At 45.5% G+C, this 20,453-nt stretch overlaps 1 protein-coding gene across 1 annotated transcript in view; it reads left to right on the forward strand.

Moving 5' to 3' along the window:
• Positions 1–20,252: 20,252 nt before the first annotated feature.
• Positions 20,253–20,453, forward strand: part of PLA2G4A (phospholipase A2 group IVA) — a 65,481-nt gene continuing 65,280 nt past the window's right edge. Inside the window, exon 1 of the mRNA XM_032192312.1 lies at positions 20,253–20,384. Coding sequence (XP_032048203.1) covers positions 20,352–20,384 — 33 coding nt within the window. The 5' untranslated portion in view covers positions 20,253–20,351. The remainder of the gene's footprint in view (positions 20,385–20,453) is intronic.

A 20,453-nucleotide genomic window follows, 5' to 3' on the forward strand; every position in this document is an offset into this window, starting at 1 on the left:
AATGCAGCAAATAATATAACACTTCCGTTTATAAATTTTCAGTTTGAATAAGGCACGATGGGGGTGTGTTTCAGACTAAAAAATTTAATAATGCTAAAGTGTGCAGAGGAGCAGTAGTCTGATGATGAGAGACAGCAATAGGAATGATTTCCGTGTGTGTGTGAGCTCAGAGGCTTTGTCTTTGTAAGCTTTAGACTGGTAAAGCAGTAACTTGAAACTCCAACTCTCCATTCCAGAGACTTCCTTCTCTGAGCTGGAGGATTTCGGTGAGGCCCAAGACACAGAGACCATGTAGACAGAGGGCAAGCCCAGGTGCATAGCCACATGGGTTTGACAGGCGGGGGCCCTGGCGGTGCAGCCATAAGCATGTGTCCCCAACTGCTACTGCAGGCTCGTAGCACGGAGATTTAGGATGTTAGCTGCCTGTTCCCCATGCTACCCAGCTTGGTATCTGCAATGACAACGTGGGTCAGTGATCCCATTCTGGCAGCCTCCCACTGTGATGTCTTTTAATCTGATTCAGGCAGATGGAAGGGAGAAGAAGCATCGCCTGGCCGCTGGTTGATTGGAGAGGAGATTGTGGTGGATGTCATGTGGAACGAAGAGCGGCCATGCAGTCACCTGCGGGTCTGAGTGGCCCCTGGGCGTCCCACTGTGCTGGGCACCATGGCCAGGGACGCGAGGGGAGCACGGCATGTGCCACCATGAGTACCCACAGGCCGCAAGTTTCCATTTAGCCGCTGCTAGTAACTGAAATCTATTTTGCTTTTAAATTTGCTTTTATTTATGGACGTTGTCACCGTAGCTGCTCTCTCACCACGGCCTCAGCCCGGCGCCCCCTCACGGCTGCCCGCGGCCCCGGCCCGGCCGCGCTCCCCTCCGGACAGCCTCCCTGTCGCCTCCCCAGCGGTCGCAGCGGGACGGCGGTGCCAAAAGGGCGCTTTTTCCCCCCAAAACTACCGCGGCCGGCGCCGGACGCCTCCTTTTGGAGGCGGCGGTCAGCTGACGGGTGGCGCCTCCCCCGCCGCCCGGCTGAAAAGTGCCGCATGCCCACCGAGGGCAGCCGATCCGGGCCGAGCCGAGCCGAACCGTGCAGCCGAGACCGCGGGACCGCGCGCAGCTGTAAGCCCTCGGCCGCCCGCTGCGGGGCCGGGCCGGGTCGGGCCGGGCGGGGGGTGCGCGCGCGGCGGTCGGGGACAAAGGGGCGGCCCCGGCGGGCAGTGCTCGCAGGGCGGCCCGCGCGGGAGGGGAGGGGGATGGCGTGAGGCGGGGGTGGTGTGAGGTGCCAGCGGCGTCAGGTGCTGGCCGGCGCCGGGCGCCGCGTCTCGGGGTGGCGGCAGGGGCTGGGGCTGGGGCGCGGGCACCAACTTCGGCAAAGATCGCGGCGAACGCCGTGGCTTGTGCCAGCGCATGAAGCAATCCGTTTTGAAACGTATAGGGAAGTAAAGCAATATGCCTGTTAGGGAGAAACGTCACAAAATGTCTGCGACAGCAGCTCTGGTTTTGTGGCAAGTACGGGACGAAGCGCACCCAGGCGTGCTGCTGGCGGTTCGGGGCGCGCACCGGGAGGCTGCCGTCGCCGCTTGGACGGGACCGCGCCGTGCCGGTGCCGGTGCCGGAGGAGGGACGTGCCGGGGAGGTGCGGGCAGGACGGGGCCTCCTGCACCCCGGTGCGCCCCGGTTCTTGCTGTGCTGGTTGGTCGCTGGGTCAGCTCCGCGCTCAGCCTGACACCTTCGGAGAGAAAACGTGAACCTGAAATTGGTGTGCTTGCTTTTTCCTCCTGTTAGGGGGGCAGTTTTGAATGTATGATGGGAAGTGTTCGTCGGCCGTTGTTGTCTTCCAAAATCTACTTCTTGTCCCCTTACGACCACCATCGGGCATTCTCTTGTGTTCCTCTAGCGGGGATATGCAACAAAAGAGACATCAAAATACTTCCGCCACATAATTTAATCTCCTATTGCACGGCCAATTAATCTGCAATGGAAAAATACCATTTTTGGCTCTCGGCAGCAGGTGCTATTCATGGCCTAATTTTTGTTTAAGTAGACAGAAAGGAAAAATTTCAAATCCTTTTGCTTCACTAAGGTCGTGTACTTAATTTCACCTCAATGTGAATTAGTTTTATTTAGCAGAGTTACCATAAGGTGCCCCTCCTGTATTTGCATGATATTTTGAGTAGATTTTGCCCACTGGCCTAAAACAGCCAATGTAGGAAGTGCTGCAACCAGTCTGTTTGGGCTTCAGTGCACTTTAATTTATCACACTTAGTGATTGAGGGGAAAAATGATGCGTATGGAGTGAGCCCTGACCATTGCCTTCAGAGGTATCCCTGATGAGCTGCCGAGTGCACTTCACAGGCCTTCCACATGAGCTCCACTTGTTTCCTTGGCATGTCTTCCCGACAGTACCCGGGGGCTGGATCCAGTGTGGCACAGCAGTGGCTCTCCAGGCACACATCACTGCAGGAGTAGTTGGAAGTGGCTCTGTTTGAAGACACTTGAAGGGTACGCAGGTGCATGGCAACCTGTGTGACTGTGCAGATCAGACATGGACAGCCATGGCGGTAGAGCTGGAGCTGTTCTGGATGTTTAGGATCTATGGGTTAACTGAATGAAGCCCGTTGACTGGCTTGGGCTGGAAGACATGGGGACAGACTTGTGTAGCACCCAGAGAAGTAGGTATCTCCCGCTTCTATCTAGAAGTTCAAGCAGATGAAAGCTGACTACAAAATACAAGAAAATACTTAGTTTCCCTCTTAGGCAGTAAGGAGCTGGAATCCACTTCCAGAGCAGGTGTCATGCCACCATGTAGCTGGCCATGCCGTGGTGTGCACTGCTGATGCTTTCCAGTGCAGCAGGTTGGAGACATCTCAGAGCATGGCGCCAGCTGAGGGTTACTTCACGGAGTTGAGAGATGGGAGATCATGCTCAGATTTATTCCTTCCCTGATACAAAGCACCGATAGGGATCAAAGTCTTTGTATCCTTCAGGACAGTATCCAAACTTAAGGAGTGACCTTGAGGGAGCAAAACCTAATATTTGATTAAGTGTTTACTTCATATTGATGGGAAAGCCCACATTTTAGTGGTTATGCTAAAGACAGATGTCAAAAATATCTCTAGCTTATAGTCCAGAGATGGTTTAAACAACACAGTCAAGCATTTTCCTACAGTTCTGGTTCAGCTGGTGTTTAAGCTCCCAGCTAAAGCCCGGGGGACCAGTCATGAGACACATGTTTAAAGTGAGTTTACAGACTGGCCAGTTGTTATTTCATTCTCTTTCTGACTGGGAACTTGTTGTAATCTTTGGAAGGGTTTCTTTTTGATTTCCTGGGCAGTGGCAGCAGAATGGGCTATCATCGTGCTGAGAGGTGATGAACTCTGCCTCATGTGTGTTTCCCATTCCTCAGTGATATAACTGTGTCTTTCTCACTAGTCTGAAAAACAAATTCCAGAACCTGGCTTAGTAATGGAAATTATCTCATCATGCCCTAGGTTATAATAATGTGATGTAGTAAGAGAACACTTTCAAAAGAACTCTTTTTTTTTTTTTTTTTCCTTAAAACTGGTATTCAGACTTTCCTGAGGGCTTTTGTTTGCTGTTTTACCTCAGAGAAATGATATGAATTTCCTGACTGTACCAATTTCCAGTAGCCTGTGTGTCAACGTCTGGAGCAGCATTACTCAGCCCATGATGCAGGGACAGGAGGTGGTCCCGAGGACATGAGACAGTGGTCCATGAAGCAGGAGCAAAGAAAGCACCAAGAAGCAATAAACCATTTTTTTTTTTCTCTTTCCTGTAAACAAATTGTGGGGAAAGTAAAAGTAATTAATGACCAATTAAATGTGATCCTAATTTTTATGAGTGGAAAGATGAAGACATCTGTTAGCTAAATGGGGTGAATGTTGCCTCTGGTTTCTGTCTGAGCACAGTAGTCTCCTGTGCAGACTGCACAGCTCACGCACAAGCACTTGTATTTTAGTTTGAGGAACAAGCTGCTTTTGAGTGAATGGTGGCATTGGCAGTGGTGCATGCTGGGGCTGAGGAAAAGGAATGCATTGCTTCTTTCTCTCTTCTGAGAACAAAACTAGTTTGGCAGACATTTGTAGGCTTAACTACTAAATTAAATGTTGCTCATTGTTAATTTTCACCACTTTAGGATGCTGAGAGCACACTTTCCAAAATATATGGTAGTCTGTTTGCAAACAAGAATCCTTGTCTCTCCGCTGCCCCAGCTTCCACCCCTAAATAAACAGATTTGTGAAGAAACATAACTCCCATATACACAAGTTCGGACCTATACACGATTTGACTCTGTCATATTAGTGTTTTTTTTGTTTGTTTGTTTTGTTTCTTTTTTGTTTTTTTTGGTTTTTTTTTTTTTGGTGGTTATCTGATAATAAAGCCATCTAATTTAATCTTCTTTGATATTTATCTTGCTTTCTTTAAATGATCTCAGCAAAAAACAGTGAAACTTGTATTTCTTTTCCTATTAGTAATATCTAACACTCCTTAGTCTTAGCTGAGATCCACAGGCACAGATTATGAGAAGATCTGCATGAACGTGCACTTACTGCAATAAGTAACAGTGACAGCCTCCAGAAGGTTGCATTTCAGAAGCCATGGGTGATGAACAAGGCTGATAAATGGGATGGTGGGTGAGGTGGAGATGGAGGCGAGGAATGGTGAATACATTTGTAGGGGCTGTCGCGTCCCATACGGTTTGCTGCATTGGCCAAACTGCTGAAGAGAAAGATCTTGCTTTGGGAAAGCCTCGTCAGTTGGTGTGTGTTTGGTGGGGGTGTTTCTTCTTTTTTTTTTTTTTACCTGTGACCATGTCTGTTTCCAGGATATAGAGTGTAAACGGTGCTTAATTACTAGAACTGTTTTTCTGATGCATTTATCTTACTGCACTGTCAGTTGGACAGTAAAAATAAATGCCTCCAGGTAGAATATTTGTTTTGGCCTGTTCCAAAACCCATTAACGTCAGTGGGAAGGGAAAGCAAACAACACGCATGGGTAAATGTTGTACCAGACACAGAGACACTCTCTCTGCGGCCCAAGCCATTGCTTTGCATGCTCTTTCAAAGACTGCTGTTGTATTCAGCATGCAAAAGTTTATCTGTATGCAAAATCAGCAGCTGCTACATCACATTGCAGTCCTGTTAGAAGAAAACACACAGAACTTAAAAAGAGTTGTGGGGAGAAGGTGACTACATAGACCCTTGGAACTAATTAGAAATTTCCTGGATGTTACTCCTGGGTGCCATCTCTTAAAAATAGTCTGTAATGGAATTGTAAAAGAAAATGGCTTTTGAGGCACTTCTGCTCTTCAGTTTCATAGATAGGGATGCATGCGTAAACGAACATCTGGAATAGTGATGCAATCTGGACCTAGACAATTTCAATAAAGCATGAATCAAGCCATTCTTACGTTGCGGTTTTCTTTGGATCATTTTTCCCTCCTAATCCAAAGAGAATTGATAATGAGTTTCTAACCATTAGACTAAGCACAGCACCCCTTTATCTTCTGATAAAGGCATGAATCTGCTGAGGTTTCGCAAGCAGAGTGTTTGCATCGTCTTGTTCTGTGAAGGAAATGCATTTCTTCTCGTAAGCAAACACCTTCAATGATCAGTGAAGGACAGTGCAAGTGGAAGGACTTGTCTAGGCAAATGGGAGCAGTAGCTGGTACAGCATTTAAGGGGAAGATTAAAGGAAGCAAATCCTCACTTTACTTCCGGTTTATTTTTATGGGTTTGTGTCGGTTCAGAGATAATACTTGCAGACGTGTTTTTTTTTTTACCAGGCAGCGTGAGGTTCCTGTAGGCAGCTGGCAGTGCCAGCAGCACTGAAAAGCAGTTCTTCTCTAACTGCAAACACCTGCTTACACCTTGCATTTCTTGGGCATTTTCCACTTTGAAAATTGCGTGCTCACATAGACCTGCCTGGTAAGTGACTGATTAGGTTTGACTGTGACATACTTCTAAGAATTATTTTGGCTTTTCTACTTGAATTACTTTTTTGTCCAAGGATCCCAAACTTACGAATCTTTTGTGTGGGGTAGTAAATACAGGTTTAATTTTGATAGGGCTATTTTTGATATAGGAAAAATAAAATAGCTTCATAATGGTCATTAAGTCAAATCTGAATAAGAATTATATATTAAAAAACAAACAAACAAACAAAAAACGAAAGCCATGACTCAGTTTTACCTTCTTAGGTATTCCTCTCTCACAAATCTGAAGTGCTGTGGAAAAAAAATTCCCATTGTAACTATGGTGAATTTTACTAGGTGGTGTCTCAAAATGTGGCATGTGTATATTTATTATTTTGATTTGTTTTTGTTCCTTTTTGCTTATCTTCTGTGTGTTCCTGAGATTGTCTTGTAATTTAGGAACTGAAATAGTACAAGCAGGAAAAATGTTTGATATGGCTAAAGGGAAAGGAAAACAGGTCTTGCTGCTTGTGAAGCTTGCTTCACGTTTGCCGGTGGAAGAAAGGAAGTTAGGGTGAAGCAAGCTTGGCTTCTCCCTCCAGTTCCTTCTTCTCTTTAAAATTTCTGTTTTGCATAGGTCTGCCTGTGATCAGTGATGACGCTGGAAAGATCCTGCTGAAAGAGCAGGATAGGGCTGGCTAACATGCCTGTGTTCTTCACAGTGCAGATGGAAAGCTTGCCCCAAATTTCTCGTGTGCTAGAGCAGAGCAGAGTTCATTAGTGTTGGGGCCATCGCTCTTGTTGGCACCATTCAGTGTGTTAACTGATGGCTGGCGGAGGACTGACTTGCTGAGGCGATCAGCTCTGGGGCAGACACGTTCTGCAGCGGAGTGGGGGATCGGACAGGCAGGGCTAATTTTTCTGGCACCAAGCCGACAGGACCCGGCAGCCCTCGCGAGGGAGGTGAAAGAGGCAAGAATGAGGCATAGGCGGAGCCAGCAGCACCCCCTCCCTGGCCGTTCAAAAGCTGCCTCTAGGGAGCGCAGGCGACCAGGATGGGCAAACAGGGCGTGGCATGTCAGAAGGGCGTGGCATATCAGAAGGGCGTGGTGTAGCAGCACAGCAGTTTGTGCAGGCAGGGTGAGCAGGAAGGGCAGAGCGTGCCACCCCGCCCATACGAACACCTCCTCTAACGGCTACCGCTAGCTCAGCTGCAATGGTCTCCACCAGGCCCAGTGCGCTCTCCAGGAAGTCTGTTCACACCCAGACCGACTGCCCGCTCAAAACTGTGGCAGTTCTGGTCTCCGGGTGCAGGGAGTGCCTGAGCCTGTTGCTACCACCTGCGGGGGGCAAAGAGACTGTGTGCGTGAGGTGTGAGCAGGTGGACGACCTGGTCTGCCTCATGGCAGAACTCAAGGAGGAGGTCAAGAGGTTGAGGGTTATCAGGGAGCGTGAGTGGGAGAAAGACTTGTGGAGCAACTCCCTGCATGGCCTGAAGGACATGTACCGGGATGAGACACCCCAAATGGGGGTGGACCCCCTGCCCTGCTGCTGTTGGGCAGAGGGAGGGGACCTAGGAGTTGAGGAGGAATGGAAACAGGTCCCTGCTTGACATTGCAGGCGATGCCCTCCCCCTACTGGCCCCACCTTCCCAGGTGCCCTTATGCAACAGGTTTGAGGCCCTGCAGCTTGAGAGACCGGTAGCTGAGGAACAGGTAGAAAGTCTACTCAGGAGGATGACCCTGACCCTACCCGTAGGGAAGTCTGCTGCCTCCTGGGAGCCAGGGTCAGGGACATTGCCAGAAAGCTTCCCAACCTGGTTCGCCCCTCTGACTATTATCCTCTTTTAATAGTCTAGGCTGGCAGTGATGACATTGAAGAGAGAAGCCTGAAGACCATCAAACAGGACTTTAGGGGACTGGGACTGGCGCGGGAGTACAGGTGGTGTTTTCGTCCATCCCTATGGTGGCAGGGAGGGGTATGGAGAGGACACGGAATGCCCATCTGATAAACACATGGCTCAGAGACTGGTGCCAACACAGAAATTTTGTTTTTTTTGACCATGGGGCACTTTACTCAGCACCCGGCCTGATGGCCGCAGACGGGTCCCTATCTCTAAGGGGAAAATGGATCCTAGGCCAGGAGCTGGCAGGGCTCATTGAGAGGGCTTTAAACTAGGTGAGAAGGGGGACAGGGCTGAAACAAGGCTTGTTAGAGCTGTGCCAGGGAGAACAATGGCAAGGCTGGGAGAGAAGGCAATGGCCCAGCTGAAGTGCATCTACACTAACGCATGCAGCATGGGTAACAAACAGGAGGAGCTGGAAGCCATTGTGCGGCAGGCAGGCTACAACTTGGTTGCCATCACGGAAACATGGTGGGACCACTCTCATGACTGGAGTGCTGCAATGTCTGGCTATAGGCTCTTCAGAAGGGACAGGCAGCATGGAAGGCGTGGTGGTGTGGCTCTCTGTATCAGAGAGAGTTTTGATGTCGTGGAACTTGAGGCTGGGAATGATAAGGTTGAGTCCCTATGGGTTAGGATCAGCGGGAAGGCCAACAAGGGAAGCTTCCTGGTGGGAGTCTGTTATAGACTGCCGAACCAGGATGAGGAGACTGATGAGGAGTTCTACAGGCAGCTGACAAAAGTTGCGAAATTGTCAGTGCTTGTTCTCGTGGGGGACTTCAACTTCCCAGATATATCCTGGAAGCACAACACAGCCCAGAGAAAGCAGTCTAGGAGGTTTCTGGAGAGTGTGGAATATAGCTTCCTGACACAGCTGATTAGAGAGCCTACCAGGGGAGGTGCCCTGCTAGACCTTCTCTTCACAAACAGAGAAGGACTGGTGGGAGATATGGTGGTTGGAAACTGTCTTGGGCAGAGTGGGCATGAAATGGTAGAGTTCTCCATTCTTGGAGAAGCCAGGAAGGGGACCAGTAAAACTGCTGTATTAAACTTCTGGAGGGCCGACTTTGAACTGTTGAGGACACTGGTTGGTAGAGTCCCTTGAGAGGTGGTTGTGAAGGGCAGAGGAGTCCAGGAAGGCTGGGCGCTCTTCAAGAAGGAAATCTTAATGGCACAGGAGTGGTCTGTCCCCACGTGCCCAAAGATGAGCTGGCGGGGAAGACCGGCCTGGCTGAACAGAGAGTTGTGGCTTGAGCTTAGGAGGAAAAAGAGGGTTTACAATCCTTGGAAAAGAGGGCAAGCCACTTGGGAGGACTATAAGGATGTTGTGAGGCAGTGCAGGGACAAAATTAGAAAGGCCAAAGCTCATCTGGAGCTCAATCTGGCGACTGCTGTCAAAGACAACAAAAAATGTTTTTGCAAATACATTAATGCAAAATGGAGGACTAAGGAGAATCTCCAGCCTTTACTGGGTGCGGGGGGGGGAACTTAGTTACAAAAGATCAAAAGATGCGGAAAAGGCGGAGGTGCTTGATGCCTTCTTTGCCTCAGTCTTTAGAAGCAAAACCAGTTGCTCTCTGGATACCCAGTACTCTGAACTGGTGGAAGGGGATGGGGAGCAGAATGTGGCCCTCACTATCCATGAGGAAATGGCTGGCGACCTGCTACAGCACTTGGATGTACGCAAGTCGATGGGGCCAGATGGGATCCACCCGAGGATACTGACAGAACTGGCGGAGGAGCTGGCCAAGCCGCTTACTTTCATTTATCAATGGTTCTGGCTATCGGAGGAGGTCCCAGTCGCCTGGCAGGTAGCAAATGTGATGCTCATCTACAAGAAGGGTCGGAGGGCAGACTCGGGAAACTATAGGCCTGTCAGTTTGACCTCAGTGCCAGGGAAACTCATGGAGCAGGTTATCTTGAGTGTCATCACGCAGCACTTATAGGGCAACAAGGCGATCAGGCCCAGTCAGCATGGGTTTATGAAAGGCAAGTCCTGCTTGACGAACCTGATCTCCTTCTATGACAAAGTGACGTGCTTGGTGGATGAGGGAAAGGCTGTGGATGTGGTCTACCTTGACTTCAGCAATGCTTGTGACACCATTTCCCACAGCATTCTCCTCAAGAAACTGTCTGCTCGTGGCTTGGACTGGCGTACACTTTCTTGGATTAAAAACTGGCTGGATAGCTGGGCCCAAAGAGTCGTGGTGAATGAAGCCAAATCCAGATGGAGGCTGGTCACTAGTGGCGTTCCCCAGGGCTCAGTACTGGAGCTGGTCCTCTTTAATATCTTTAATGGATGATCTGGATGAGGGGATTGAGTGCACCCTCAGTAAGTTCACAGATGACACCAAGTTAGGTGCGTGTGTCGATCTGCTTGAGGGTAGGAAGGCTCTGCAGGAGGATCTGGATAGGCTGGACCATGGGCTGAGGTCAACTGTATGAAGTTTAACAAGGCCAAGTGCCGGGTCCTGCATCTGGGGTGTAATAACCCCAAGCAGAGCTACAGGCTGGGAGAGGAGTGGTTGGAAAGCTGCCAGGCGGAGAAGGTCCTGGGAGTATTGGTGGATAGTCGGCTGAATATGAGCCAGCAGTGTGCTCAGGTGGCCAAGAAGGTCAACGGCATCCTGGCTTGCATCAGAAGCAATGTGGCCATCAGGTCTAGGGAAGTGATCATCCCCCTGTACTCAGCTCTTGTGAGGCCGCACCTCGAGTACTGTGTTCAGTTTTGGGCCCCTCGCTACAAGAAGGACATGGAGGTGCTTGAGAGAGTCCAGAGAAGGGCGACAAAGCTGGTGAGGGGTCTGGAGAAGAAGTCCTACGAGGGGCGGCTGAGGGAGCTGGGTTTGTTCAGCCTGGAGAAAAGGAGGCTCAGGGATGACCTTATCGCTCTTTATAAGTACATTAAAGGAGGCTGTAGCGAGGTGGGGGTTGGTCTGTTCTCCCACGTGCCTGGTGACAGGACGAGGGGGAATGGGCTAAAGTTGTGCCAGGGGTGTTTTAGGTTGGATATTAGGAAGAACTTCTTTACTGAGTGGGTTGTGAGGCATTGGAATGGGCTGCCCAGGGAAGTGGTGGAGTCACCACCCCTGGAGGTCTTTAAAAGACGTTTAGATGTTGAACTTAGCAATATGGTTTAGTGGAGGACTTGTTAGTGTTAGGTCAGAGATTGGACTCGATGATCTTGAGGTCTCTTCCAAGCTAGACAATTCTGTGATTCTGTGATATGATAATCCCTTTCCAAAAGGTGTGTTACCAGAACTGGTCTGGTTTGCCAGTGAAAGCTTTTTGCTTTTGCAAATTGACATTTCTTGACCAAAAACTATTGCTGAAAAGTACTTGAACAGCTCTGTTGTGTGCATTCCCCTGTGTTATAGTATGTTGTAGTCATTTCCCTTTCAGCACAGCATGAGCTCATGAGGCAGTGTCTTAATGTGCTGAGGAAGAGTTTGAGCTGGTGGGGGAGGTACCAAGTCCTTGCTGGCTTAAGGAAAAGTTAAATTAAAAACTTAGGCAAGTTTGTAAGAGAGTAGTCATAGTTCATTCAAATTATATTGAACTTTCACCTACTGACCAATTTTTGATGCATCAAGGAGAAACTTGAAAGTCCCTCTTGTGCCCCTGACTTTGCAATGCTGTTTTAACAAGAGAATACGTATATTTGGGGGTTTCTTTGTGAATTTGATTGCTCTGCATTTACTTTTTGAGTCATCTTTTGTGGCTTCTTAGTGAATTAGGCTGTATCACATTCCTGCCTGATGGCCACATTTAAGGTCTGGTTAGCTAGCAGTTAATGCTTTTTTGTTGGCTTTGTGCTTCTTGTTTTTTTTTTTTTTTTTGTGAAACCATTGCAGTAGCTAACCACTTAGTACTGGCAGAATCAAGACACAGTACAGGTCAACATATCTTACGGTGGCTTATGATAGAAAAATGTTGAATAGTTATGTTAAATGAAAATATTATTTTTGTTTTTACTCATCCACAGAGTCTTAGTTGATAATGTTGTGCATCCATTAAGGGTGCCTTATAACCTTACATCACAGAGTGGTTTGGGTTGGAAGGGACCTTAAGGATGATCTGGTTCCAAGCCCCCTGCCATGGGCAGGGAAACCTCCTACTATATCAGGTTGCCCAAAGCCCCATCCAGCCTGCCCTTGTACACTCCCAGGGATGGGGCATCCACGGCTTCTCTGGGCAACCTGTGCCAGTGCCTCAGCACCCTCCTAGCAAAGAATGTCTTCTGAATAGCTAATCTAAACCTACGCTCTTTTAGTTTAAAGCCATTACTCCTTGTCCTATCACTCCACTCCCTGAGGAAGAGTCCCTCCCCAGCTTTCCTGCAGCCCCTTTAGGTACTGTCAGGCCACTATAAGGTCTCTTGGGCCTTCTCTTTTGCAGGCAGAACAACCCCAGCTCCCTCAGCCTGACTTCATGGGAGAGGTGAACTTTCTTCTCATCCTCTCAGGGTTTGGCTGTGTTGTTAATGGTAGCACTTGAGACAGGTGTCTAAAAGTGAAGCAAGCAAGGCCCAGTTGAAAATGTTCTTCCTAAATCAGCAGCAGGATTGCACTGAGCGCTGGTGGCTGTGGGGTGTCCTTGCTGTTCCTCTGAATGTGGTGGAAGTGGTGGAGCAGAAAAGCCAAGCCATTCTGAGCAGATGGGCGGCAGAGATGGTAAGTGACCAGGGTGGATCTTCAGAGTCTATGGGAGACACCGTGGAGAAAGAGGAAGCTCGAGAAGGGGCAGAAGAAGCTGCCATTCCCTCACACAGTTAGCTGGGAGGAAGACACACAGCTCCTCCAGCCAGCTGGGGGAGCAGAGCTGCGGAGGAGTCTCCTTTCAATTCACACAGAAAATCAGAAGCCTGGATTAAACAGTTTCTTTGCACTCTTGATGTAACTATGGCTTCAAACAAGTTGGTAACTCAGGAGATTTTTTGGTAACTGCTCAGATTTTGGGCTGAAGGTCTCTGCAGCTGGAGGCTTGACTGCATGGGGTTGGGCAGGCTTTGCCCCATGCTATTTAGCTTTGTGTTACAGCTGTGTACCACATGTAGATCAATAAACAGGCATTGATACATTTCTGTTTCAATCGGTTCCTTATAAAATTACTAATGTCTGAAAAAAGTGAAGAAATCTTTCACAGTATAAATTCACCGCCTTGTCTCTTCCCTTTAGAGAGCAGCATATGCAGTAGGGATGACTGTAACTGCCTTTTGTCTGTGCTCATGTATGAGACCTACATTTTATTACATACTCAAACTCAAGCTTGGCAACAATCATAAAATATTTCCGTATAAATTTTACTCACATTGTTTAAAAGATGCTGAAAAATCTCAACGTCAGAAGTTTTATTTATGACTACTTTTACTAGAAAGTCCTGATGAATTTCCGCAAGGGCTCACTCATCAGGCATTCTAACTACTTTGTCATGCTTTTAATATTATCACCAGCTAGACCAGAGGAAGTGCAGCACTATTGTCCCCTTTATTGTGGACAGTGGCCAGAGCTCATATTTTGAATAAATAGTCCAAAACCAGATCATGGAAGTTGTAACACTGAGTCACGTTGCAGAGATGTGCTGAGCATTGGATGAGGAGAGGCACCTTTGTGAGCAATTCTGTCACCATCCCTGCGGTGCAAGCGGGGCAGCAGCTTAAAAAATCTTTAAAGGAAACGTTTGAATCATAGAATCATAGAATATCCCAAGTTGGAAGGGACCCATAAGGATCATGAAGTCCAACTCCTAGCACTGCACAGGTCTGCCCAAAATTTAGACCATGTGATTAAGTGCACAGTCCAATCACTTTTTAAATTCAGACAGGCTTGGTGCAGTGACTACGTCCCTGGGGAGCCTATTTGCCTAACTTTCAGCTAAATTTGTTTTATTGCTGACATGTTTTACCTGAACAGAAGCCAGCTGTTAATTTCCCCAGTTTTTTGCATATTTGAACTATTATTGTGGTTGTCCTATTGTGTGAAACCACTGCATAACTGTAACACAGAGGCATTTTCCTTTGCAGTTGAAGCCTGAGAGCATTGGACAACTGTGCATGCATTGCAGTAGCTTTCCTCATCCCCCCGAAAGCAAAACATAAATACTTAGCAAAAAATATGAGGATAACTTCTTTTAGTTCATTTTTTTTTTTGCTTCCCTGCTGTTAAACAGGGATGGTTGAAACCGAAGAGGGAACAAAGGTGCAAAGATATGTAAGAACCAATCTGTCGTTATTATTATTATTTTTTTTAAGGCATTGTCCTGAAACATTTAGAAGTTGGATGACATCCCTGTTGTCACCAAGGCAGAGTGAAGGCTGAAGTATTTATTTGGAGTCTAAATCTAGTGCCCCAACTGTAAAATACTCAGCAGTAGTTAATGCCACAGTTCTAGAAAGACTTCTTTAAGGGTGGTCATGGAGACTTTTGCAAACTGTTCTCAGCCAACCCACTGAAAGTGGAAAAGTTGGGTAGTTTAGTGGTGTTTATTCCTTTTTACTTCTACCTAAGTTTTAAAAGAATATAGTCTACAAACACTGTCCTTTTTTTTTTTTTTTTTTTTTTTTTTTTTTTTTTTTTAAGTGTTGCACTTCATATGCATCAATTGATTTTAGAACTTTTATATAAGTGTTTGCATTTTTGGCAACACTTTTAAAACTGACTGGTATTGAGTTTTCCCATTTCAGACAGCTGAAACATGCTAGTTAGTTGGAGCACCCACTATCTTGAAGCTGAAGAGAGAATGAATGTTGTCTGTTGCCTTAAGTTGGGCTTCCGAAAGTGAGAACACTCCTAAATCAACAGCTATTGTATATTTAAAAATAAATAAATAAATTGTAGAGTAACTAAATCCCCAAATCCTAATGTACAGAAATGTTGTGCATTTTAAATCCTACTTGTTTAAACAGAAATGTGCATATAACAAATGGTCTGCATAGACAATCTTCTTAGAATGTTTTAAGCAATAGGTGAATTTGACTAGTGTATTGTAATTGTTTTTACTGGGAGTATACCCAAAGAATTCCTCTTTTTTGGAACTTGTGATTTCTCACATTCTTCTCTGTCTTTTGGCCTTCTTGCAGGAAAAACAAGATAGCTGGTTCCAGCATAAGGTTGTAGGGAGTCTGACCTGTGCAGTGGTGGTTACTGATCTTCTGTTTGCTTGAGGGTTTTTGATGAATTTTGAAACCCTACCATCTACATTATCTGTCTTGTGGTTTGGATTTCTGTAGAAAAAGATTAGCCAGTGATCTCTACCATTTTTAAAAAATATTCTTGGCATCCTTTAGCTGAACTTTTTAAATATTCATGGCTGATTTTTGTTGTTGTTATTGTTACTACTAGCACAATTTCAAGTAAAATGTGAAGCATTGGTGAAAAGTTACATAAAGTTAGTAAGGCAATCTTTCAGAATCTGAATTAATTCCTTAAGTATTTCTAGGAAGATACAGTTCTGTTCCATCTTCTAAATTCTGTAAGATGGATATGCAGTGAAATCTTGTATGATGACATAGCTTTTTTTGTAACCTCTTGTGAACCGTTGTAGTGAGTGTTTCTTGTTAACCCTTCCTTGCGTAAGCAATATAATTGTAGGATAAACCACTATGCACTGAATCAGTCACCTCTTCCTTCAGGCCTGTAGTTAGTGTCCACGGTGAAAATGCAATACTTGGCTAGAAAGGAAATGTACTGGGAACTCCCGTGGCCAATGTGTAATAGGTGCCAGGTATGCAGGCAGAAATGCTTCCTGAATATTTGTTGGTAAGGTATTTGCCCGCAGAATATCACAGAGTTCTTCTGTTGGACTAAGCCCAGCTTAATTAAACTTATTATGGCAGCATGTCTGAATTTCCCCTGAATCACCAAGCCTCGTCTCCTATGGCAGGAGGCTGCTGTAACATGGAGATTCCCAGGAGATGCTGGTCAGCTTGTACACAGAGTACTGGCCTGGTAACAGTGCAGTTTTCCTCACTTTTGTCCTCTGAAGTCCTCCAGTGTAAATTTACCACACCTCGTCTTCTGAAATGTTTTTGGAGTTTCAGTCCTGCTGGTGTGCTTTGAATCTTTTTTTCTTCTTCCATTGAGAAGAAATCTCGTTGCTCTCAGCGCCACCTATAGCTTCAGCAATTGCTCACTGGCCAGGAGGTCATCTTTGCAAACGAGATTCATGATCCTTTCATTTGTTATGCTCTCTTTAGCAGGAAGTCAGATATGGTTTCCCAATCTTAAAATCTCCTCTCCAGTAATTTATACAATGTCAACTTCCTTACCAGACATAGCCCTCCAAAAATGTGATAAAAAGGTCAAGCTTCTTGCTTTTCTGCTCAGAATCCTTCCCTCTACCCATGCTGTCTTAACAAGGCATGGGAAGAACAGTCATTATACATCAAAGCATATAATTTTTCACTTGTGGTGAAAATTGAGTGATAGATGCCCTACACAGAAGAAGAGGTAATCCTTGTTTCTTGTGTGGGAAGACCTCAATTGAGAAATAACATTACAGTGATTTTCCAGGATGCTTGGGAAAATCATGTAGAAGCAGTATTTGTTATTTCTATTGTACAATCACAGGATCGATCTGTAACCAAATAAAATTCTGTAATCTGATTTGATAAAAGTGGATGGTGACATTCATACCAAAACCTTGAGGCAATATTTAGGTTATTCTGGACCCTCTACTTTTATCATGTTAATGACTACAAGTGAGTCACACTTACTATCTTTTAATTGTCATTGATTTTTAAAAGGAATTGGTGAACTTGGTATAAACAGTCTCCCTTTTATGATTTTCTTAACATCTCGAGGATTTAGTCTGGTGGTGATATTTATAGTGTGTTGCGCTTTATTCATTTTTGGAGTTTTTCCTGCTCAGTGACACTAACTATGGAGTAACCTCATATTCAACATGGAACAGGAAAGCCTCATTATTCTTCATGTCTTTCTTCCATCCTTGACATATCCTGTGAAACTGTAAGGTATCTGTAAGCAGTGTTACTGGATCAACACTGAGAAGTAAAACTTTTCCAGTCATAATCCATGTGTGCATTAACTTCTTTTGGGGAATTGCTCTGTTTATCGTTTGTCTCTATAGTGGTTTCCCTTACCCTTTTCAGTTTGTCACCTCATGTGAACGTGGAATAAGATCAAAAAGTCTTGATTTAAACAGAGAAATGCCTGTCCACTAACAGCTTGTTATTTTTGATGTCTGAAATTGTACCTAACAATTAGATACTTTGGGCTGACAAAGATAGTTAATTTCTGGGTGCAAGTGAGATTAGGAGTTTAGCAGAAAGCTCTCTCTATGTTACATGACCAAACTAAACAGTACTCTGTTCAAGATGCTATGTTTAATGTGGTGTTTTATAAATGTAATAATTTGGAAACGGGGCAATTGTTGGTAAAACATCAAGAAATGCATCTTTAATCAGTCAGGCTAGCTTGTTTAATTTTGGTGCTACTGTATTAACTGACAGCTTTTAGGCGTGTGTTCTTGTAGAGCTGCAGCGTACCAGCTATTGGGCAGCCCTTTAGGAAGGAATTCTGTTGGCCCTGGGAACCGCACTGCTCAGGGGCAATGCGGCACCCACCCTTCGGGTCTGGTTAGAGGCTCATCTTTTTCTCAGTCCATCAAGGGCTCGCCTGCCACCAGCGTTACCTTGTGCTCTGCTCTTTGTATTTGCTTATGAAGTCTTTAATTAGCTGATGATTTTTCTATTAGGCTTCTGTAGCATGAGTGGTGCGTAGGGGCAGTGTAATGTGAGATCATTGTGGGATCACAGCTTTATTTACTACAGATGTCTGAAGTAAACATTCTTTGGGACTTTCCTTGAGGCTTTTGATGAGCTTAATAGGTAGCTTCTCTTAGTGCTGTATTTTGGTTCTTCTGTCACAGGAAGATTTTAAATAGAGAAACACACGAGTGTGATTAGCCCAGATGCATCCTGACAGACCTTCAAGCCAAGAGCAGCATCATGACCAGGGCTGGGATTCATCGTCCCATGAGCTGGGGGTGTGTGGAGAACCAGAATGGTTGCGCTGTGGATCACATCAGGCTCTGCTTGCTTCATGGCTGCTTTTTTTTCCTCTTATTTAAAGCCTCTGCCTGTTTATCCTAAAACATTGCATGTGTGTTTTTGATAGTCGCTAATTATGCCTTTGCATATTTGTCTGCCAGCATGCCACTTGCCTCATGCAACAGGGGGGACAGATGTTGCTCGGGAATTCATTACGGCTCTGTAGTCAAAGAGCCTGTTGTTTGCAGGATCACAAATGTATTTCCCGCAGATATTGAAATAAATGAGGCAGGGGGTTATAGGAAGAGCATGGATGATCTCAGTCGAGCAGAGAGTGACCGGCTGGAGACCTCGATGCCTGCCTCCAGGCTGCTGGGCACCATAACTCAGCCCAGCCTTCTGCCTGGGCCTGGCCTGCTCTCCACTTCCCGCAGGCAGTCCCTCAGGTGGGGCGGCAGGCTGGTAGCATGGCCGTGTACTTACAGCAGTACACACCTGTTCTCAATCCGCTCCTAGGTTGTTTCCTCCGTGCTACAGTGACTGGATAGGCCTCACTGTTCCCTTTGCTTGGTGGCCTTCGAAGTTTGCAACACGTCCTAACTACCACTGCGGCCGAGCTTGTTTACCAACACTCCCCAGTGTCCTTCTTTAAGTGGGATGAAAGGCAAAATAAAGGAAGGTGTATGTAGCAAATCAGCTATACAACATATATGCAAACACAGTGCTGCTTCCCTCCCACCTGTCTGTTTATAGCACTACTGAATTTGGTTGATGATTTTTTCATAAATATAAGTCTTTGCAGTTGTTATTAGAATAGGGTTAATAAAGGCGTGTTATGTGTTAGCATCCTTTAGGTCTGAAAAGCTGCTTGCTTCCTGTAACAAAGATGGGTTGTTCCTGGTACCCTGACACTGAGATGCTTTAAATGAAAACTATGAACGGAATGTGTGTTGCAGTGTTTCTTATTCAGACTTCCTTAGATTAAAATAAATAAGTAAATAAAATCAGGGTAATTTCTAGCCTCAAGCTATTGTTAGGGCTGACAGGATCAAAGAAGGGATGCAGTGTGTTCTAGTGAGCTTGGTGATAAAAATCTTTTATGGGAAGGTGTGCATGTAGTTGCTTGAGTGAGTTTTTGGGAAATAACGTAAATCACCGTTCAGGGCTTATTCTGTCCTTCAAAAATGGGTGAAGAGGCAACATTTGCCTCACAGAATGCTTTTTGCTTTCCAGCCTGAGGCTTGTGCTGGTGGCGCAGGTGTGACTGTGGTCTACATGAATCTGAGAACCAGTCCTGGCCAGCAGTTATTATCATTGTTATTATTATTTCTTAAGAGATACAGAAAGGAAAAACATTTCATAATGTATTTTACTTTGATGGTTGAAAAAAAATCTGAAGCGTAAGGCCTTGGGTAGTCCAATTTCAATAGAAATCCTCACAAAATCTTCAGAAAATTGTGGCCTATGGAAAACCTGTTTAAATCCTGCAAGGTGGTGGGCAGTTTGCCCAGCAAAACCTCCTGTGGATCTCTGTAGGCAGCTGGGATGCCTGGGGGGGTTATCTACATGTACAGCTCTAGCTGGAATTTCCTCTCCAGGTTTACAGAGGGCACTGTTGCTGCTAGATTATTGATGAATGGAAAGCTGACTAATAACTCCCCTGTGCTGGTGCTGCTGAGATAGTAGAGTTTGTTTTCCATTACTACTTTCAGTGCAGTTAGGTGCAACTTTGTGAATTTTTCATTTGAGGAAAAAGCTTGGAAAGTGAAGGTGGTGTTAAAAGCTGCATTAAAAAAGCTTAACAGACCCTCGCCATGGAGGGCTGCAGTTGTCCGATGCAAGCTGCCGACTCTCATGCTAGAGTTCAGTTCTAAATTTCACAGCTCCTGGTGTGAATGTAGAATGTATCCTTGTGTAGTGAGGAAGACACAAAAAGAGGAGCCTCATCTCTGGTCTGTCTTGACCATGTGAACACCTTCATGTAGAGGCAAGCTCCAGGAGTCAAGAATTTGTCACTACAGTAAAAAGTGTATTACTTAAGCAGTGATTTAGTTAGTTCCATGCATTACAATGAACATATACATATGAATGCACCTATTGTATACATGAAATTGCTTTATTCTTTTCTTTATCTGTAGAGGTGCTGGAAGCACTTGGATGATTGGAATTGAAGATATTTTGTTTGTACTGTTACACTGAGTCAGAAGAAATAAGCACAAGACATTTCTGTAGTTCAGGCAAGTAAATATCTCTACCTCAGTAGCTTATATGAAAATAAAGTTTTGCTTAACAAATGAATTGTGGGAACATTTTAAATGGATGAACTTGTTTGTTCTGTTACAAAATATAGTTTAAAAGGAACACAGGAATTTTACCTTTTTTTTCATTATTTAATAGTTAAAGGATCTGTCATACTGACCTCTGAATAACTGAGAAGCCTCTTCAGTGTGGAATTGAACTAGACATTTGACAGTTGTATTGAATAAAAATTGAGACAAAAATGTCCTTCATAGATCCTTATCAACACATCGTGGTAAGTAGCTATATGTCTTCTACTTATAGTTTCTCGTGTATTGTCTTGTATCATGTATTCTTTTATAAA

This window comes from Aythya fuligula, chromosome 8 (genome assembly GCF_009819795.1).
Source record: "Aythya fuligula isolate bAytFul2 chromosome 8, bAytFul2.pri, whole genome shotgun sequence".
Taxonomy (NCBI): domain Eukaryota; kingdom Metazoa; phylum Chordata; class Aves; order Anseriformes; family Anatidae; genus Aythya; species Aythya fuligula.